Here is a 14816-nt window from a genome sequence, read left to right on the forward strand (position 1 = left end):
ATTTCTTGTTTTTAATCAGATCAAATCAAATCTAAATTATCTATATTTAAGGAATTCTAAAAATATTTTAATTAATAACTAATTTTCGAAATTAAATATAAATAATTATTAAAATTATTTTTAAACACTTAAAAAAATTAAGAGTGTTTGGAAGCAAGTACTAAATGTGCTTCTGTTTTAATATAATAGATAAGAGTTTTTGCTTATTATGCAAAACAAGAGACAAAATTATGATATAATTAACTCTATATAAGAGAGAGGTGAAAAGTTCAAATCTATTTCAAAACTTTTATTTTTGTTAAAGTGTTTCTCCAAAACTTCAGGCATTGCAATGCTTTAAATTTTAAACTAAAAACTGAAAAAATTAAGATTATTTCTATTTAATATGAATTTTATTTACAGTTATCACCAAAAGAGGAAAATTAATATGATAAAGTTTTGTTGACTAAAAATAGATTAAAATTAGAATTAAGGGAGACACAATACAATTATAAACTAACATTGTTTGATTGGAACACAGATTTATACAACTTTTTCTAATTATTTTTCATTTAAATATTACAAAATAAAATATTAATGTTATAATGGTGCTTTGACTAGTCAAGCTATACTGTTACATATGTTTGCTGTTGCTAAGGAAACAAACATGAGTGCATCGAGGAAAAAAGGAAATATTACAAAAACTATTACTTTTTACAGACCCAATATTGCGAATTTCAGGAAGACAATATGTAGATACAGTATATGTGTGTGTATGTTAGTAAATTGAAGTTTATGCTCATAAATCATATTTTTCCAAATTTTCTATTTTATTGACATAAATCTAATAAAATCTAAAAGAAAAAATAATCAGTTATGGTAATTGTAACCATAGAAATGAATATTGCCTTAGAAATGATGATTATTTCTAAGAAACTGAATATACAAATACACATAATAAAATGTAGTAATATATTTATTTATAGAAAATTAAAATATTGACTTTTTCTCTCCCTTAAATAAAAGCCAATCCCCATAGATTTCTTCACCAGTCGTCACAACTCCCCTTCTCCTTCTCTTTCTCTCTCTCTCTCTCTGTTCAGAGTCTCTCGGAGCTTTTAACAAACGTATCAATGGCTATTGAAGCTCGGCACATGAACATTTTCTCTCCTCAGTTAATATCAAACAGGTAAAAAAATCTCTCTCTTCTTGAGGAAAAAAAAAAATTCCTCTGTTTTTTATTTTCTTCATTTCCAAGCTCTCACTGAGTTATACAAATGATTCAATAACTTTCCTCTAATCCCTTTATGTGTTTTCATTTGCAGTGATTGTGTTAAATTCGAACAAAACATGAATCACGGCGAGTTTAATCTCGCCGCCGGCGAAGTTCCGTTGATAACCGGAGAATCTCTCGCCGTCGATCCATTAGCTATTGCGGCTGCAAAAGCTAGCTTCAACAAATCAGAAAGCGGTCTCACTTACAATTTCAACTCCTCCAACGTTCTTCCTCCGTCTACGAAACGCCCACGTGGATCTCAATTCCTTGACTCAGACGCTCAATTCGCGGCTGCGGTTAAAAGGAGGTCCGTCGCGTTTGGTTCATCACAACCATCGTTGATAAACGCACAACTCGTGTCTCAGATCCAAAACCAGCAACAATCCGAGATCGACCGGTTCGTGGCTCAGCAAACGGAGAAGCTTAGAATAGAGGTTGAAGCTCGTCAGAGAACGCAAACGCGGATGCTAGCGTCAGCGGTTCAAAACGCGATCGCCAAGAAGTTGAAAGAGAAAGACGACGAGATCGTGCGGATAAAAAACCTTAACTGGGTTTTACAAGAGCGAGTGAAGAGTCTCTACGTGGAAAATCAAATCTGGCGCGATATCGCTCAAACCAACGAAGCAAACGCTAACAATCTCCGAACAAATCTTGACCAAGTTCTTGCACAGATCGAAACGTTTCCAACCGCTGTAGAAGACGATGCTGAATCGAGCAGCGGAAGTTGCTGCGTTGGTGGTGACGCTGTTACGGCGGTTAGTGGCGGTTGCAAGAGGTGCGGTGAGAGAGAAGCGAGTGTGTTGGTGTTACCTTGTCGTCATTTGTGTTTGTGTACGGTTTGTGGTTCGGCTTTGTTACGGACTTGTCCGGTTTGCGATTCGGTCATGAACGCTAGTGTACATGTTAACATGTCTTCTTGACCAATTTTTTTTTTTTTCTTTTTTTTGGGACAATTAAATTTATATTTTGTTTCTTTAGAAAATTTTAGTTTGAGGATTATAATCCGAAAGAAATAGGGCTTTCTTTTAACCAATCCATTATTTTAATTTTTGTACGTACAGTTTTTTTTTTCATCTTTCTCTCCTACTAAGCAGTGTTTGGCTAATTTCTTGATTTTCTTTACGGGTTCGATGGAATCCAAGAATGTGAGTTTTTTAAAGAAAATGAAATAACTCAAAGTTGAAGAGAATTTGAAAACTCACAAAAACGCTCCTCTTTTCATTATGTAGGAAAAAAAGACATCTCTCGTTATGTTTAGGAAAAAAAAACCAGAATAATGTATTGAAAGGAAAAAGAAAAAGAAAGATTCCTAATTGTTTGAAAAGAAAATATAGACGACAGAAAAGAAAAAAGAAAATATGCCAAAGTTCATTTTAAGTTGCACCGTAGGTTGGTTACTTTATTCTCAAAGTCAATTACATGAGTTTGAAAGTATCTAACTCTATTTTGATAGATTTCCAGAATGTGGATATATAGAAAAGTTTGTATAGAGATAAATACTAGGGATACTATTGCAATTTGGCAGTATCTTTTATCGTTCCAACCCCACAAAATATATAAAACAAGAACTTGAAGAATCATATTTCGCTATCAAAATTAAATAAAATAATAAAAAGAAAGAAAGAGTGAATTCGATTGCCTCAACGACATTTTCAGTTCATAGTCATTATAGTTGTCGTGTAATAAATATATCAAATTCGGATCATGTCATGTGCACTGCATGTCTAGACAAAAAAAAAAACCCCACTAAAATGGGGTTTTAAATTATAATTTGAAGTACATATATGAAACCAAATTGTTGACAGAAAATAATATATAAACAAAATAGAACGATGAATACGATGTGTGAATTCACGAGTTACGATGATTGCGTCCAAGAAACGTTACCATTTCTCTATCCAATAATTTAGCCCTTTAATTTTTTCTCCTTCGAATTTTCCAATACTAAATATTTATTTGGATGAAAATGGCACGTACATAAATAGTAGACAAAATGAAAATGGTACGACTCTGAGAGGCTTCGTACATAAATTAAATAAAGAGCGAGTTAAATCACGTACTGTATTTCCTTGTCTTCGCGCTTTCACTGTTGCCCATACTTATTTTTTTTTTTTTTGGCCATGCCCTACATAGTTACCCTCGTCCGAAGTTTTCTATATACCTAAACCCTATTTTTTCTACTTTAATTTGTTTAGTTTCAAATTTTAAAATCCAGTTTAACCAACCGAATAAATCTTCCTTTCAAATTGTTCTAAGAAATAAAATAGTTAGTGATTGTCTGATACAGCAATAGTTAGTGATTAGTTGGAACTACGGTTATACAAAAATAGTTTCTTCTTGGGTTGTAAATTTTTTCGTCTCATGTCGAAAACCTCTAGCTAAAAATTCGAGATAATTTTTTTCAAAAACATGAAGCAGAAACAAAAGTGTTTCGATTGAGGGGGAGTGGGGACTATAAAAATCTATAAAGCCTTTTCCAAAGTTTTGTGCCTAATAAATTACTCATAAAGATTTTAAATGAAATATCAAAATATTTTAAAAGATCATTACCATCGGTTTTAAGATAATCGTCGTACCATTAACAAAGGCAAACGTAAACTAGAAGATCCGACAGCGAACAACACACAAAACAAAATTCACAGTAGAAGAATTGATCAAGATGTTATTCTGTAAATGGACGATTTCTAAAACGGGCTATTCTGATTCCATACACTAAGTATTGGCCCGCAGCTTTGTCAAAGGATGAAAGGACTCAAAACTCGATTACACATAACAACTTTCGTTTGCCCTTTAAATCTCTATTTATTTTTTAAGCATCACTTATTAATGGCGTTATGAGTCAGTTGGACGAAAACTTGTTCCACGAATTACTTTATGAAAAAATTATAAAATAAAATTATAGTTGCATCATCAAAGTTGAGATGAAGGAATAAGGATCATTATTGGACGAATCATTCCTTTAACTCAGACTTATGAACCCAATCATATCCTAATAGTTGCATCATCAAATTTGTCCACATTACTTCTCTATCCGAATAAAAAAACAGTGAAGGAAAATAAATAAGTTTGAGTTCGATTGCTTCAGTCACATATTAGTACATATAAAGTCATTTTAGCTGTCGTGTAATCCGGATTTTAACATGTGAATGTATAGACAAACAACCACCCCATGAAATTTGGATGCTAGCTATATCCACTTTCATTTTTAAGCCGACGCATTGAAACTTGGGTGAATACGACATCAACGTGTGAATTCACGAAATACGATGACCTCGTCCAAGAAACGATAGCATGTCTCTATCAACTAACTTATTTCTTTATTTTAATCAAATATTTTGTTAACATCTGAACAGCATAAGTCATAAGATGGTAAATCTGATATACTGTATTAAAAACCGAAGAGTTGAAATTATATTATGCATTTTTCAACCGCTAGAACTTTGCTTACATGTGATATAAATATATCAGAGAATGTCACATGAAATTGTCTTCCCATATTAATTAAGGTCTTTTGTATCTTGTGTTCTTTGCCAATATTTTTAATTTGCACCATAACAATGAATTATGATAGAAATAGGACTCCTTATCTCATTATATCATTGTCTTCTCCCTTCTCTCGATCATCCCCTCTACATATTTGCTTTATGTAGAACTTGCTCCATCATAAGAAAATAATATAAAGTAACAAACAGTAGGGTATCCGTTGGGAAAAGAAGACAGTATATCAATGGGCCGACATCTTTTATGGGCTGATGATAATCACGTTCTTACCCAAATCAATTACGTCTTGGATAAAAGAAAAATTATCTGCCCTTTGACTGAAGCTTTTAGGAACCGATTTGATCTGTATATACTTCGTCAAATGAAATCTGACATCTTTTGGTTTGAAGTCTGAATCTTGGACTTGATTCCAGCGAAGAGAGCATACAGACAAATATACAGTAATTTGTCGAAGCCTTCTTGATTTGTTGCTCTGACAGATTGGCATACTGTATGTTATATTTTTACTCCAAGAAACATATTCTATAAATAATAACTAAAATGTTTCAAGTACAATACTATAATCAAATCCAGTGGTATCACGACAACCGGTAAATACCTAATAAGTTTTACCAAAAGAATCAAGTCCAGACATTCTTTAAGAGCAAATATCAACTAACAGTACATGAGCCTCAGCCGATAAAAGATTATCAGGGCCTTCTGAACATTGTTCTGGCTTTTTAATTAAAACAGTTAATTAATTTATTTATTTATCTATTACAATTTTCATTTTTTTATTTAAAAAGTATCATGGGGGTTTTAATGTATATTTTTTTGTATTGAATTGGTTATCAACATTGGAGAAACATATACATGCACATTTTTTGTTTTTTTGTAACAGGCTAATCTTTTTTTGTATTTTTTCTTCCAAACTAATTTTTTAAATAAAATGTTCTTAGACCCTGAGCCCGTCCCATACGGTCTCTGTATATATCTTGAACCGAGGAAAATTTCAGAACTGAAGCAGTATGGTGTGGAAGTAAATGACAGTGGGCCTATACTGGCCTAAGATCTATCGAGTAAGTGATTAATGTTCCAATTATTGGCCTGCAGGTTGTAGCCTTATGGGTAGGTAGCTTTGCCTAATTTAGATTACAGCAGTAATTAGCTATACTTGTCGTTAAATTTCTAATCTTATATAAGAAACAAAAGCTTGACCTTTATTTATATTGACATGCGGAAACATTGCACGACGACAAGAACTATTACCCCAACAAAAAAAGGAACATAAAAAAAGCTATGACTTGTGGGACTAATCACGTTAATCACGTATCTACCGAAAGACATGTCCTTTGAAATGTGATAGATAGTACCACGTAAGTGCATTGTAAGGAAACAAAACCGATAGAGAATCGAGACTTAAACCTAAAAAACAGGTTTTTCAGTTCGGCAACGAAACCCACATGCCGAATTATTAGGCCCATTTGGCGAGAATCGACATTCCACCGCACCCGAGAAGAGCGGCTGCGAAACATTTGAACTGCATTTTGATGCTACCTTGAAGCTTTGGCCCCATGAACTCGGCGGCTAGAAGGTCCACGAGCGCCATGTAGATGAGTAAACCGGCGGAGCATGCATTGAGTAGTCCAACAGTGATCAACGCGTTGGGACTGTTTTCTCTGTAAACGGTGGAAAGAGCGATTCCTAACGCTATTCCGAATGGCGTTGTAACCGCGAAAAAGAAGGCCATAAGAAACTTTTTCATGTTTGTATATTCAGCCTGAAAACATTTCAAACATATTAAATGTTTATATATTCACAATTTTAGCATTTCAAGAAAGACAAAATTTTCTCTTTATCACAAAAATAAAAGATATACGTTTTACTTATATATATATACCTGGAGAATGCAACCGCCTAGGCCCATGCCTTCGAACATTTGATGGAAGCAAAGAGCTGCGATGAGTCCTTTAATGGTGCAAGTATCGTTGGTTGCTCCTAGAGATAGTCCAATCACCACAGAGTGAACTATGATTCCAAGCTCCAACACCTAATATCCATTGAATTTAATAGAATTATATTCAGTAATATATCGTAAAGTAAAAAAAAAATAAAAAATAATGGTAACTTTAATTAATAGTCGGTTTCTTATAATTCCATGTGTGTACTACTACTAACCATAGCAATGACTCGGTAACGCAAAAGTTGTGCACTCGCAGAATCATCATCATCTTTTGTTGGTAAGGTAACATCATTTGCAGGGCCGTGACCATGGCCATGGGGCACGATCCCAACTGCGTTCTTGCTAGTATAGAGGCTCGTAGCCATGGAATCGATGGCTAGAGTGATTAGACCGGACAACATAGCGAGAAACCCCGTGAAGGGAAACTTATGCCACGGGTTCTCTTCAAGACATTTGGATGACAACATGTCAAAAGAATCAGGCAAAACGTGCATAAAACCTGTTCCGAGGATGATCCCTGAGGCGAAACACTTGACAACAGTGAAAATGTTTCCGTCGGGTCGGAGGAACGGCACGGAACGGCTAAAGAGAGGAGCTCCAACACCAATCATGCTTGCGACTAGGATTGTGATGATTGCTATGATTTTGAGGGGCAAAGCTTTGGCTTTGTTGACGCAGGGGTTCGCTGATTCGCTTGCGCATTCTTCCGGCACTGTCGAAGATGCTGGAGAGATTGTGAAAGAGACAAAGATGAGTACGATGAAGATTGTTTTCATTAGAAGTGTTGAAGTTGAAGCCATTTTCTTTTTTCTTTTGGAGTTTTTGTGTTTTGGACTGTTTAATGTTTATGTGTCTTTGGACTTGTTGGATGAGTCAGTTTATATAGTAATGTGTGCCGCTTCATTTCATGCCATTTGTTGTCGTTCATGAAGAAAATTATTGTGTACTAATTCACATGTCACTTATATTCTTTAGGATAAGAATATTTTTATATTGTCCATTATATTTTTATGTATATTAGGTTGTGAAAAGTGTTACGGCTAATTCTATAATTCATGGAAAATATAAAATAATTATAGAAAATATAAAATTAAAGTCTTTAAGAATTTGTTGTGTTATGAGTCACTCATAAGAACTATGTTTTGTCATCTACTAGTGAACTGGTATTAAATATGCAATTTACTACGTTGATATCATTACTACGTTGATATCACAATTTCTTGCTATGTGGACTGAGAAAGCAAAATTACTAATATGCGGAAAGGAATTACCAAGAAACTTTTGAAAAATAAATATTGTTTAAATGTTATTGCGAGTAATATTATACATCCTTTTAAAAATAGTTTCTCAATATATACTACGACAACTTTAGATTTTTTTATGTTTATTAGAGAGTTATTTTTAATAAAACTATAATCTACAAATTAAAAGAGCTTCTGACTAGAACTTTTAGAAATGATTTTAAGATTTAGCAGTATCTTGTTTTATATAGGAATTGCAAGCTAATTTGTGTAGGTCGTCGCAACGACTAAGGTTTTTTTTTTTCCCCGGGAAAAGAACAAACATATTGTAACAGGATTAATTATATATATGTTAGTCGTCGCTGCAATAATTTTCATGAAGATTGTTATTATTATTGTTGTTGTTGTTGTTTTAAACAATGGGTGGATATTGGAGGGATGTTTTTAGCGGATGAGATCACGTGCATGGGAATTATTGTTCACAGCGCTTATGTAATAATATATACTCGCAATTATTCGGTATGTTCACAGCGCTGGTTTAATATTGTTATTTCTACATTGCATGGTTATATGCTATAAGCCAATAACCACATTGCTCTGCAGCTGATTATTTTGTTTAAGGCCTTCAAATTCAAGTCAACTGTCAAAATGTCTCGAATTTTACATTATTTTACTTTGTAACAATTACTGAGATATGACGGTAAAAAAAAATTATTGAGATATAGATTATAAAAACAGAAATTGAGTGTTCGTCCATACAAAAAAAAAAAAAAACAGTAATGAGCGTTTGAATTCTCAGCATCAAACCCATAAAATTTGCGGCATGCAGGTCCAGCCTTAACATACTGTCAATTTGTACATAAGGTCGCACTTAGGGAATTTGGATTTGTCACAAATTCGTAAGGAAGAGTATTTGGGACAGAATATCATAACCAAAGTAGGACAATATAAGTAGAAATTTTTGCGCTAATGAGGGAAACTATTTACAAAGTTTAAGATCTGAAATATATCGTGCAAATTTTTAAAAAAAATTGTCAAATTAGATAGAAATTAGTGTAGATTGGTGAGTCTCAATGAGAATTTGACTGGAGAGACTCATGGACATCGCCGCTTTGACATTAGGTCCATCCTACACCAAATAGATATGACAAATTACAACATAATCGTAATATTTTGTGAGGTACTTTGTTTGAAAAAAAAAACCTATATATATTTTTTTTGTTAAAACCTAGATTTTGAAACTAAAGTCGATAATATCGTTACGTACTAACCTCACATAAAATGATGAATCACATCCAATCATACACACACACACTGACACACACAAAAAGAATGATGAATCACATCCATTGACCAAATTAAAAAAGGGAATCTCAAAACTGCAATTTTCATGTCGTTTGGCGAGCTGTAGAAGTCAACCCCATGCGTTCTTCCATAGTTTTGTTAGTCAACTCTCAGAAGCGTTTACTTTAATTAATCTTGTATAATTAAGTTTAAGCAACACTAATTATCACTCGATTAAGTTTATACTTATAGGATTGCGAAAGGCACAAACTCACACGTTATTAGCTTGTTCTCAGTGTGTGGTTGCAATCCAGTCATCCTACTATACTACTATTACTATACACCACACATATGAAAGTGAATTCCTCTTTGATTTCATAGGTTTTTTTTTATCCGTAACTGGTGACTGGATTTCAACTATTCTTTTGAACTAAGAAAATGAGTTAATCAATAACAAATGATAGGACACTATCGACGAAATATGAAGGGAACATAACCTGATTTCATCAAAATATATCTTTCCCTCAATTCTCCATACCTCAAAAGATTCTTTAGAGTGGTTAGAGCAAGTGCAACGGAGTATTAAGCAGCGTCGCTCCCATTTTTAGGCTAATTAATTAAATGAAAAACACAAAAAATAGTGAGAGACGTTTCTAAATTTGGAGCTAGGAGAAACGTCTTTCGAGCTGCACGTGTCAAAAACTCATTGGTCAAAAAAACAAGAAGAAAAAAATTATGTTTTGGGTCCTCATTCTTTTTCTTTTTACCCGACAAAATTTTTTCTCTCCTTTCTTCGTTCTCCCCGTCGAACCGCGACTCATCGATTCCATCGGGATTCTTCGTCGCCGAGTGTTTCAGACGGAGGTGACGATGTCTTCTCATCATCCACTTGGTGGAATCGACGAGTATGGATGGATTAAAGCTTCGAGATCCTTGTTTTCCTCGCGAAGGTAAGCGAAGAGTCTCGTCAATTTGTTTAGATTTTTGGGTTTAGATTCTATGTCTCCGATGATATGGTTGAATAAAAAGGTTTAGAGGTATCGTTTTTTTTGTTAATTACCAATGCTGAGTGCTTTGTCCACCAGGTGTTCGTTATAATTCCTGCATGAGTTTCATTTGTTCATGAATCTATGAAATAGTGAGACTTATCGACTTTTTTATAATTGAATGGTGATTGTTGGAGTATCAGCTCTAGTTGATTTTTGGTTACTGTTTACGTAAACCATTGTCAATATCAACTGATCTTTTGTTTTGTTTTGTGGTTTATATGGTTGCAGGAGAGGAGAACAAGTACGAAACTATGACTATTATCACTACCTCTGTCTACTTGAGCTCCCACCCGAGATGCGTAAAGCCGCATTTTGCGCTCCGAGCTTTCAACGTGGAAACCGCAAGAGCCATGGATGTTGCATCTGATCCCAAAATCGGCTTGATGCGTTTACTTTGGTGGCAAGAAACAATCGACAAGCTCTACACCAAAAAACCCATAAACCACTCCACTGCACAAGCTCTGTCTTGGGCCATATCAGAGCACAACATCAGTAAACCTTGGCTAAAACGCTCAGTTGAAGCTAGAATCCGTGATGCTCAAAGAGAAGTTGAGGATCAACAGCAGCGGATCATGCAGCTTCACACATCGGTAAAGCCAGTGGTCTTGTCTTGCTACTGAAATCGTTACCGTTACATCCTGCGAATCTCACTGAGAAACACGGGTTGTTTGTGAAACAAGGAGGACGATCAGAGATCCTTCTGGATATGAGCTCAAGAGAAAGACTGTGCAATGTAGTGTTTGAGATTGCATCTGTTGCCAATGTACATCTCTTGAAAGCCCCTGAACTTGCGGGAAAAGTTCCTGCAGAAGCTAAACCGGTCCTGCTTCATTTTGTGCCGGTACAAGTTCTTCTTGATTCGTTAAGTGTTTCTTGGTGTTTCTCCACTTTGGTTTCAGTTTGGTATTCATGGAGAGCTATGTTCTGAAAACATTTGTCTTCTCCTCAGGCTTGATTGCCTTTTTTCTGGTTTCAAAAACATTATTACATTAAACTTCTACACTCTTTGTATTTTTACAAATGGTGAAATAAAAGAATTTTTCCCCTAATTCTTTCATGTAATATACAGTTTAATAAAATAAAAACTGAAAATTTATGTAATAATGTATGTTTTATTTGTTGTAATGCTTTTTTATTAAGTCTGTATTAATAAAATTATTATTATAAGTTTTTTATAAAAGTTTGTATTAATGTTTTTGAATTAAGTCTGTATTAATAAAATTATTATTATAAGTTTTTTATAAAAGTTTGTATTAATGTTTTGTATTAAGTCTGTATTAATAAAAGTTTTTATTATAAATCCTTCTTTAAAATAAATTATTATTATAAACTTTTTTTAGAAATCTAATTGGATTTCTCCCATTGCACTTTCTAAAAATGCAAGTTTTTTAATTGGGTCTTTAAACACATCTTAATAATATAAAAATGGTTAAGAGATTCATGAAGGTCTCTCCCATTGCACATGCCCTTAGTACACATTGAATACTGTTCAGAACATGGTGAAACTTTATTGCTCTATTGGTCTACTCATCATTGCTTTTATGACATTTTGTTTCAATTGCTCGCTGTTTATGGTTGTAATGGTTCTTATCTGATTCCTATTTAAAACTTGTTATGTTTATGCAACAACCTTTACAAAAAAAAAAGTGATGTTAGATGTTGTATATAGTGAACTTTAATTATACAAGTATGCCGCGTATATGATGGAGGAAAAAACGAAGGAGTCTATTTTGCATTGTTAATCGAAGTAGGCATTGTTAAATAGAGTGATTGTCATGAAAGTAATCATCAGGATGATAGAATAGAAAAAGTATCCTTGTTTTGGCAAAAATTATTTATATTATCCTGTCCATGCCGAGTTTGTATCCAATTATCCGTGGCATGCCTGCCTCCTGACTAAGTCAACTTCGGTAAGAATTTATTTGTTTAATTTTCCTAAGAATAAATACCTAATTAATTAAGAAATCAAATTGGGTTTATAGTATTATGTACTCTTGTGAGTTAAAAAATAATAATGATTTAATTGTTCGGTTTAGTTCCCACGTTTTCATATTGTTGGACGAGCACGAAGCAGTACGTGCCAAACTCATACTCCACCGACGTGACAATTTCGTTTCGGAAACTTTAAAATATAATAAAATTAATGCAGGAAGATTTTCCGTATTGGGCAAATATCCTATATTATATTTCTGTCGTTTTTTTTTTAATTTGCATTATTTCCGAAGTTTAGATGATTCTAATCTTCGTTTGTCTCATTGAATTGCGTAAGAAGAAAACAGAATAATAGAATGAATTTGTCTCCAAAGATTAATATTGCAAAATTATTATATAATCTTTTGTTTGAAAATTGAGAATGGACTCGAACTTGTATTGAGTTTTGCAAATTTAAGTCAGTTACCATGAAATGGAACAAAAGACAAATATCAAATATGGTTAATATATATTTAAGCATATAGTATACTTTTTTGTTTGTTATTAATGAGTTTGTACGTGGTTTTAGAGTACATAATCGAGTTCTAATTGTTAGTTATATGTTGGTAGTTGTCATGAAATATTGTGAAATTTAAAACTAGCCATTGCAAGTAGAGATAGTCTATTTAAAGTGATATTATTTATCAGTTTGATATCCTTGGCATCACTATAGTTTTAGACCTAACTTTTATCATTATAACTAACATTGACAATCAACAAACCCATAATTAAATACCTACCAGTCCAAAGAAGAAAGAAAAACATCACATGCATAAAAATATATTTACAAAGTGTCATATTTATTTATTCTTTCAGACTCATACAAATGAGTCAATGACATATTTCCATCTGAATATCTCACTAAGTCACTATACAAAGAAAAAAAAAGTATGAATCAAATTATAAAGAAAAACTCTCAAATGTGCAATGAATAATAAATCAAATAATTTATCAATTATGATGATAAGAGTGTTTAAGCCCACTTGGCGACGACCGACATTACGGTGCAGCCAAGCAAAGCCGCCGCAAAGCACTTGATCTGAAGTTTGACGCTACCTTGAAGCATTGATCCCATGAACTCAGTAGCTAAAAGGTCGACTAGTGCCATGTAGATGAGCATTCCGGCCGAGCAAGCATTTAACAGCCCAATCGTAATCAGGGCCGTTGGACTGTTATCTCTATATATACTCGACAACACGATTCCTAGAAAAATTCCTAAAGGTGTTGTTCCAGCGAAAAAGAATGCCATCAAGAACTTCTTCACATTTGTAAAATCTGCCTGTTTCATATAAATTTATATGCATATGAACGTAAGTCTCTAATTGTCAATTTGATATAAGAGACATAATCAACTATATGTTATGAATGTATATTTTTACCTGGAGGATGCAGCCACCGAGACCCATGCCTTCGAACAAGTGATGGAAGCAAAGAGCTATGATGAGTCCTTTAATGGTACAATAATCATTAGTTGCTCCTAGAGATAGTCCAATGACCACGGAATGGAATAAAATCCCAAGCTCCAATACCTATTCAATAAATTAGAAAAAATGGCTTAATTTGGTGTCATATGTGTATATATCGATATATAATTTAAATTTAAAGCTACAATGTTGAATTTTTGACCGTTTCAAATTATTTTCATATATATGTAATACTAACCATGGCAATGACACGGTAACGCAAAAGCTGTGGATCAGAAGATCCATTATCTTTAGCTCCTAGCACAACACCATGACCGTGACTGTGATTGTTGTGGCCAACAATGTGAATAGCCTTCTCTTGATCATTGCCATATTCTTCTAGCACTGGTCGGACCGCGGTTTTACCGGTATAAAGGCTGGTGGTAATGGAGTCAATGGCTAGAGTGACTAGACCGGACAACATAGCGACAAATCCTGCGAAAGGAAACTTATGCCACGGATCGTCACTAAGACAATCCGATGACAACATCTCGAAAGAGTCGGGCAAGACATGCATGAAGCCGGTTCCAAGTATAATTCCGGAAGAAAAACATTTCACGATCATGAAACCGTTGCCGTCAGGACGGAGAAAGGGAATGTAACGGCTGAAAAGAGGAGCCATTACGCCTATCATGCTTGTTGTAAAGATGGCTACAATGGCTACGATTTTGAGTGGTAAAGCCTTAGCTTTGTTGATGCATGGATTATCCGATCCGTTGTCACAACCTTCCGGGGCCGATGAGATGGCCGGAGATACGGTGAATGTGAATAGGATGAGGAGGATGTAGACGAGTTTCATGACTAGTTCGGTGGTAGTCATTAGTATAGAGATTAGTTCAAAGTATTTTTGGTGTGTTGTTTGATGAAATCATTGTTTTGTTTTTTGGTTGGTTTATATAGGAATATCTGCCGGCTTTCTTTGATGCTGATGTGGAAAGTCAATTTATAAACTATTACAAAAGGATTACACCGGAAAATCAGAATCCTGATTTTATTGATTGTGGATGTATGTACATCGTCAAATAGAAAAGTGTATTGTATATTATCCTTTTTTGTGTGTTAATCGGATGAAAGGTATGGATCATGCCAAGTGATACACGAAATTTTCGT

General features: G+C 34.0%; 3 protein-coding genes and 1 pseudogene across 4 annotated transcripts; 2 read left to right on the top strand and 2 right to left on the bottom strand.

Moving 5' to 3' along the window:
* The first annotated feature begins 1035 nt into the window (after positions 1 to 1035).
* Positions 1036 to 2360, top strand: LOC18029722 (E3 ubiquitin-protein ligase BOI). The gene is made up of 2 exons (XM_024150134.1): positions 1036 to 1168; positions 1305 to 2360. Exons 1-2 carry the CDS (start codon positions 1113 to 1115, stop codon positions 2173 to 2175), a joined length of 927 nt encoding a protein of 308 aa, XP_024005902.1. The 5' UTR covers positions 1036 to 1112; the 3' UTR covers positions 2176 to 2360.
* A 3849-nt stretch (positions 2361 to 6209) lies between these two features.
* Positions 6210 to 7543, bottom strand: LOC18029723 (fe(2+) transport protein 1). The gene is made up of 3 exons (XM_006413876.2): positions 6914 to 7543; positions 6636 to 6785; positions 6210 to 6515 (listed from the first exon to the last, which is right to left on the bottom strand). The coding sequence occupies exons 1-3, from the start codon at positions 7496 to 7498 to the stop codon at positions 6210 to 6212; spliced, it is 1041 nt and encodes a 346-aa protein (XP_006413939.1). The 5' UTR covers positions 7499 to 7543.
* A 2550-nt stretch (positions 7544 to 10093) lies between these two features.
* LOC112081918 lies at positions 10094 to 11200 on the top strand (annotated as a pseudogene).
* A 2016-nt stretch (positions 11201 to 13216) lies between these two features.
* On the bottom strand, positions 13217 to 14526 carry LOC18029724 (fe(2+) transport protein 2). Of its 2 annotated transcripts, XM_024149832.1 has the most exons (4): positions 14065 to 14523; positions 13906 to 14019; positions 13623 to 13772; positions 13217 to 13522 (listed from the first exon to the last, which is right to left on the bottom strand). In XM_024149832.1, the coding sequence occupies exons 1-4, from the start codon at positions 14503 to 14505 to the stop codon at positions 13217 to 13219; spliced, it is 1011 nt and encodes a 336-aa protein (XP_024005600.1). In that variant the 5' UTR covers positions 14506 to 14523. The 2 variants fall into 2 exon arrangements, with proteins under 2 accessions (XP_024005600.1, XP_006413940.1); XM_006413877.2 differs by having other exon boundaries at positions 13906 to 14526.
* Positions 14527 to 14816: the final 290 nt, after the last annotated feature.

The sequence above is a fragment of the Eutrema salsugineum genome, unplaced genomic scaffold (assembly GCF_000478725.1).
Source record: "Eutrema salsugineum unplaced genomic scaffold, Eutsalg1_0 scaffold_1, whole genome shotgun sequence".
Taxonomy (NCBI): Eukaryota; Viridiplantae; Streptophyta; class Magnoliopsida; order Brassicales; family Brassicaceae; genus Eutrema; species Eutrema salsugineum.

Coding starts and splice junctions, on each gene's coding strand:
- LOC18029722 (XM_024150134.1), top strand. CDS start 1,113: ATGGCTATTGAAGCTCGGCACATGAACATTTTCTCTCCTCAGTTAATA. Junction 1,169..1,304: donor CCTCAGTTAATATCAAACAG/GTAAAAAAATCT, acceptor TTTCATTTGCAG/TGATTGTGTTAAATTCGAAC.
- LOC18029723 (XM_006413876.2), bottom strand. CDS start 7,498: ATGGCTTCAACTTCAACACTTCTAATGAAAACAATCTTCATCGTACTC. Junction 6,786..6,913: donor GTTACCGAGTCATTGCTATG/GTTAGTAGTAGT, acceptor AATGGATATTAG/GTGTTGGAGCTTGGAATCAT. Junction 6,516..6,635: donor TAGGCGGTTGCATTCTCCAG/GTATATATATAT, acceptor AAATGTTTTCAG/GCTGAATATACAAACATGAA.
- LOC18029724 (XM_006413877.2), bottom strand. CDS start 14,526: ATGACTACCACCGAACTAGTCATGAAACTCGTCTACATCCTCCTCATC. Junction 13,773..13,905: donor GTTACCGTGTCATTGCCATG/GTTAGTATTACA, acceptor TTTATTGAATAG/GTATTGGAGCTTGGGATTTT. Junction 13,523..13,622: donor TCGGTGGCTGCATCCTCCAG/GTAAAAATATAC, acceptor TATATGAAACAG/GCAGATTTTACAAATGTGAA.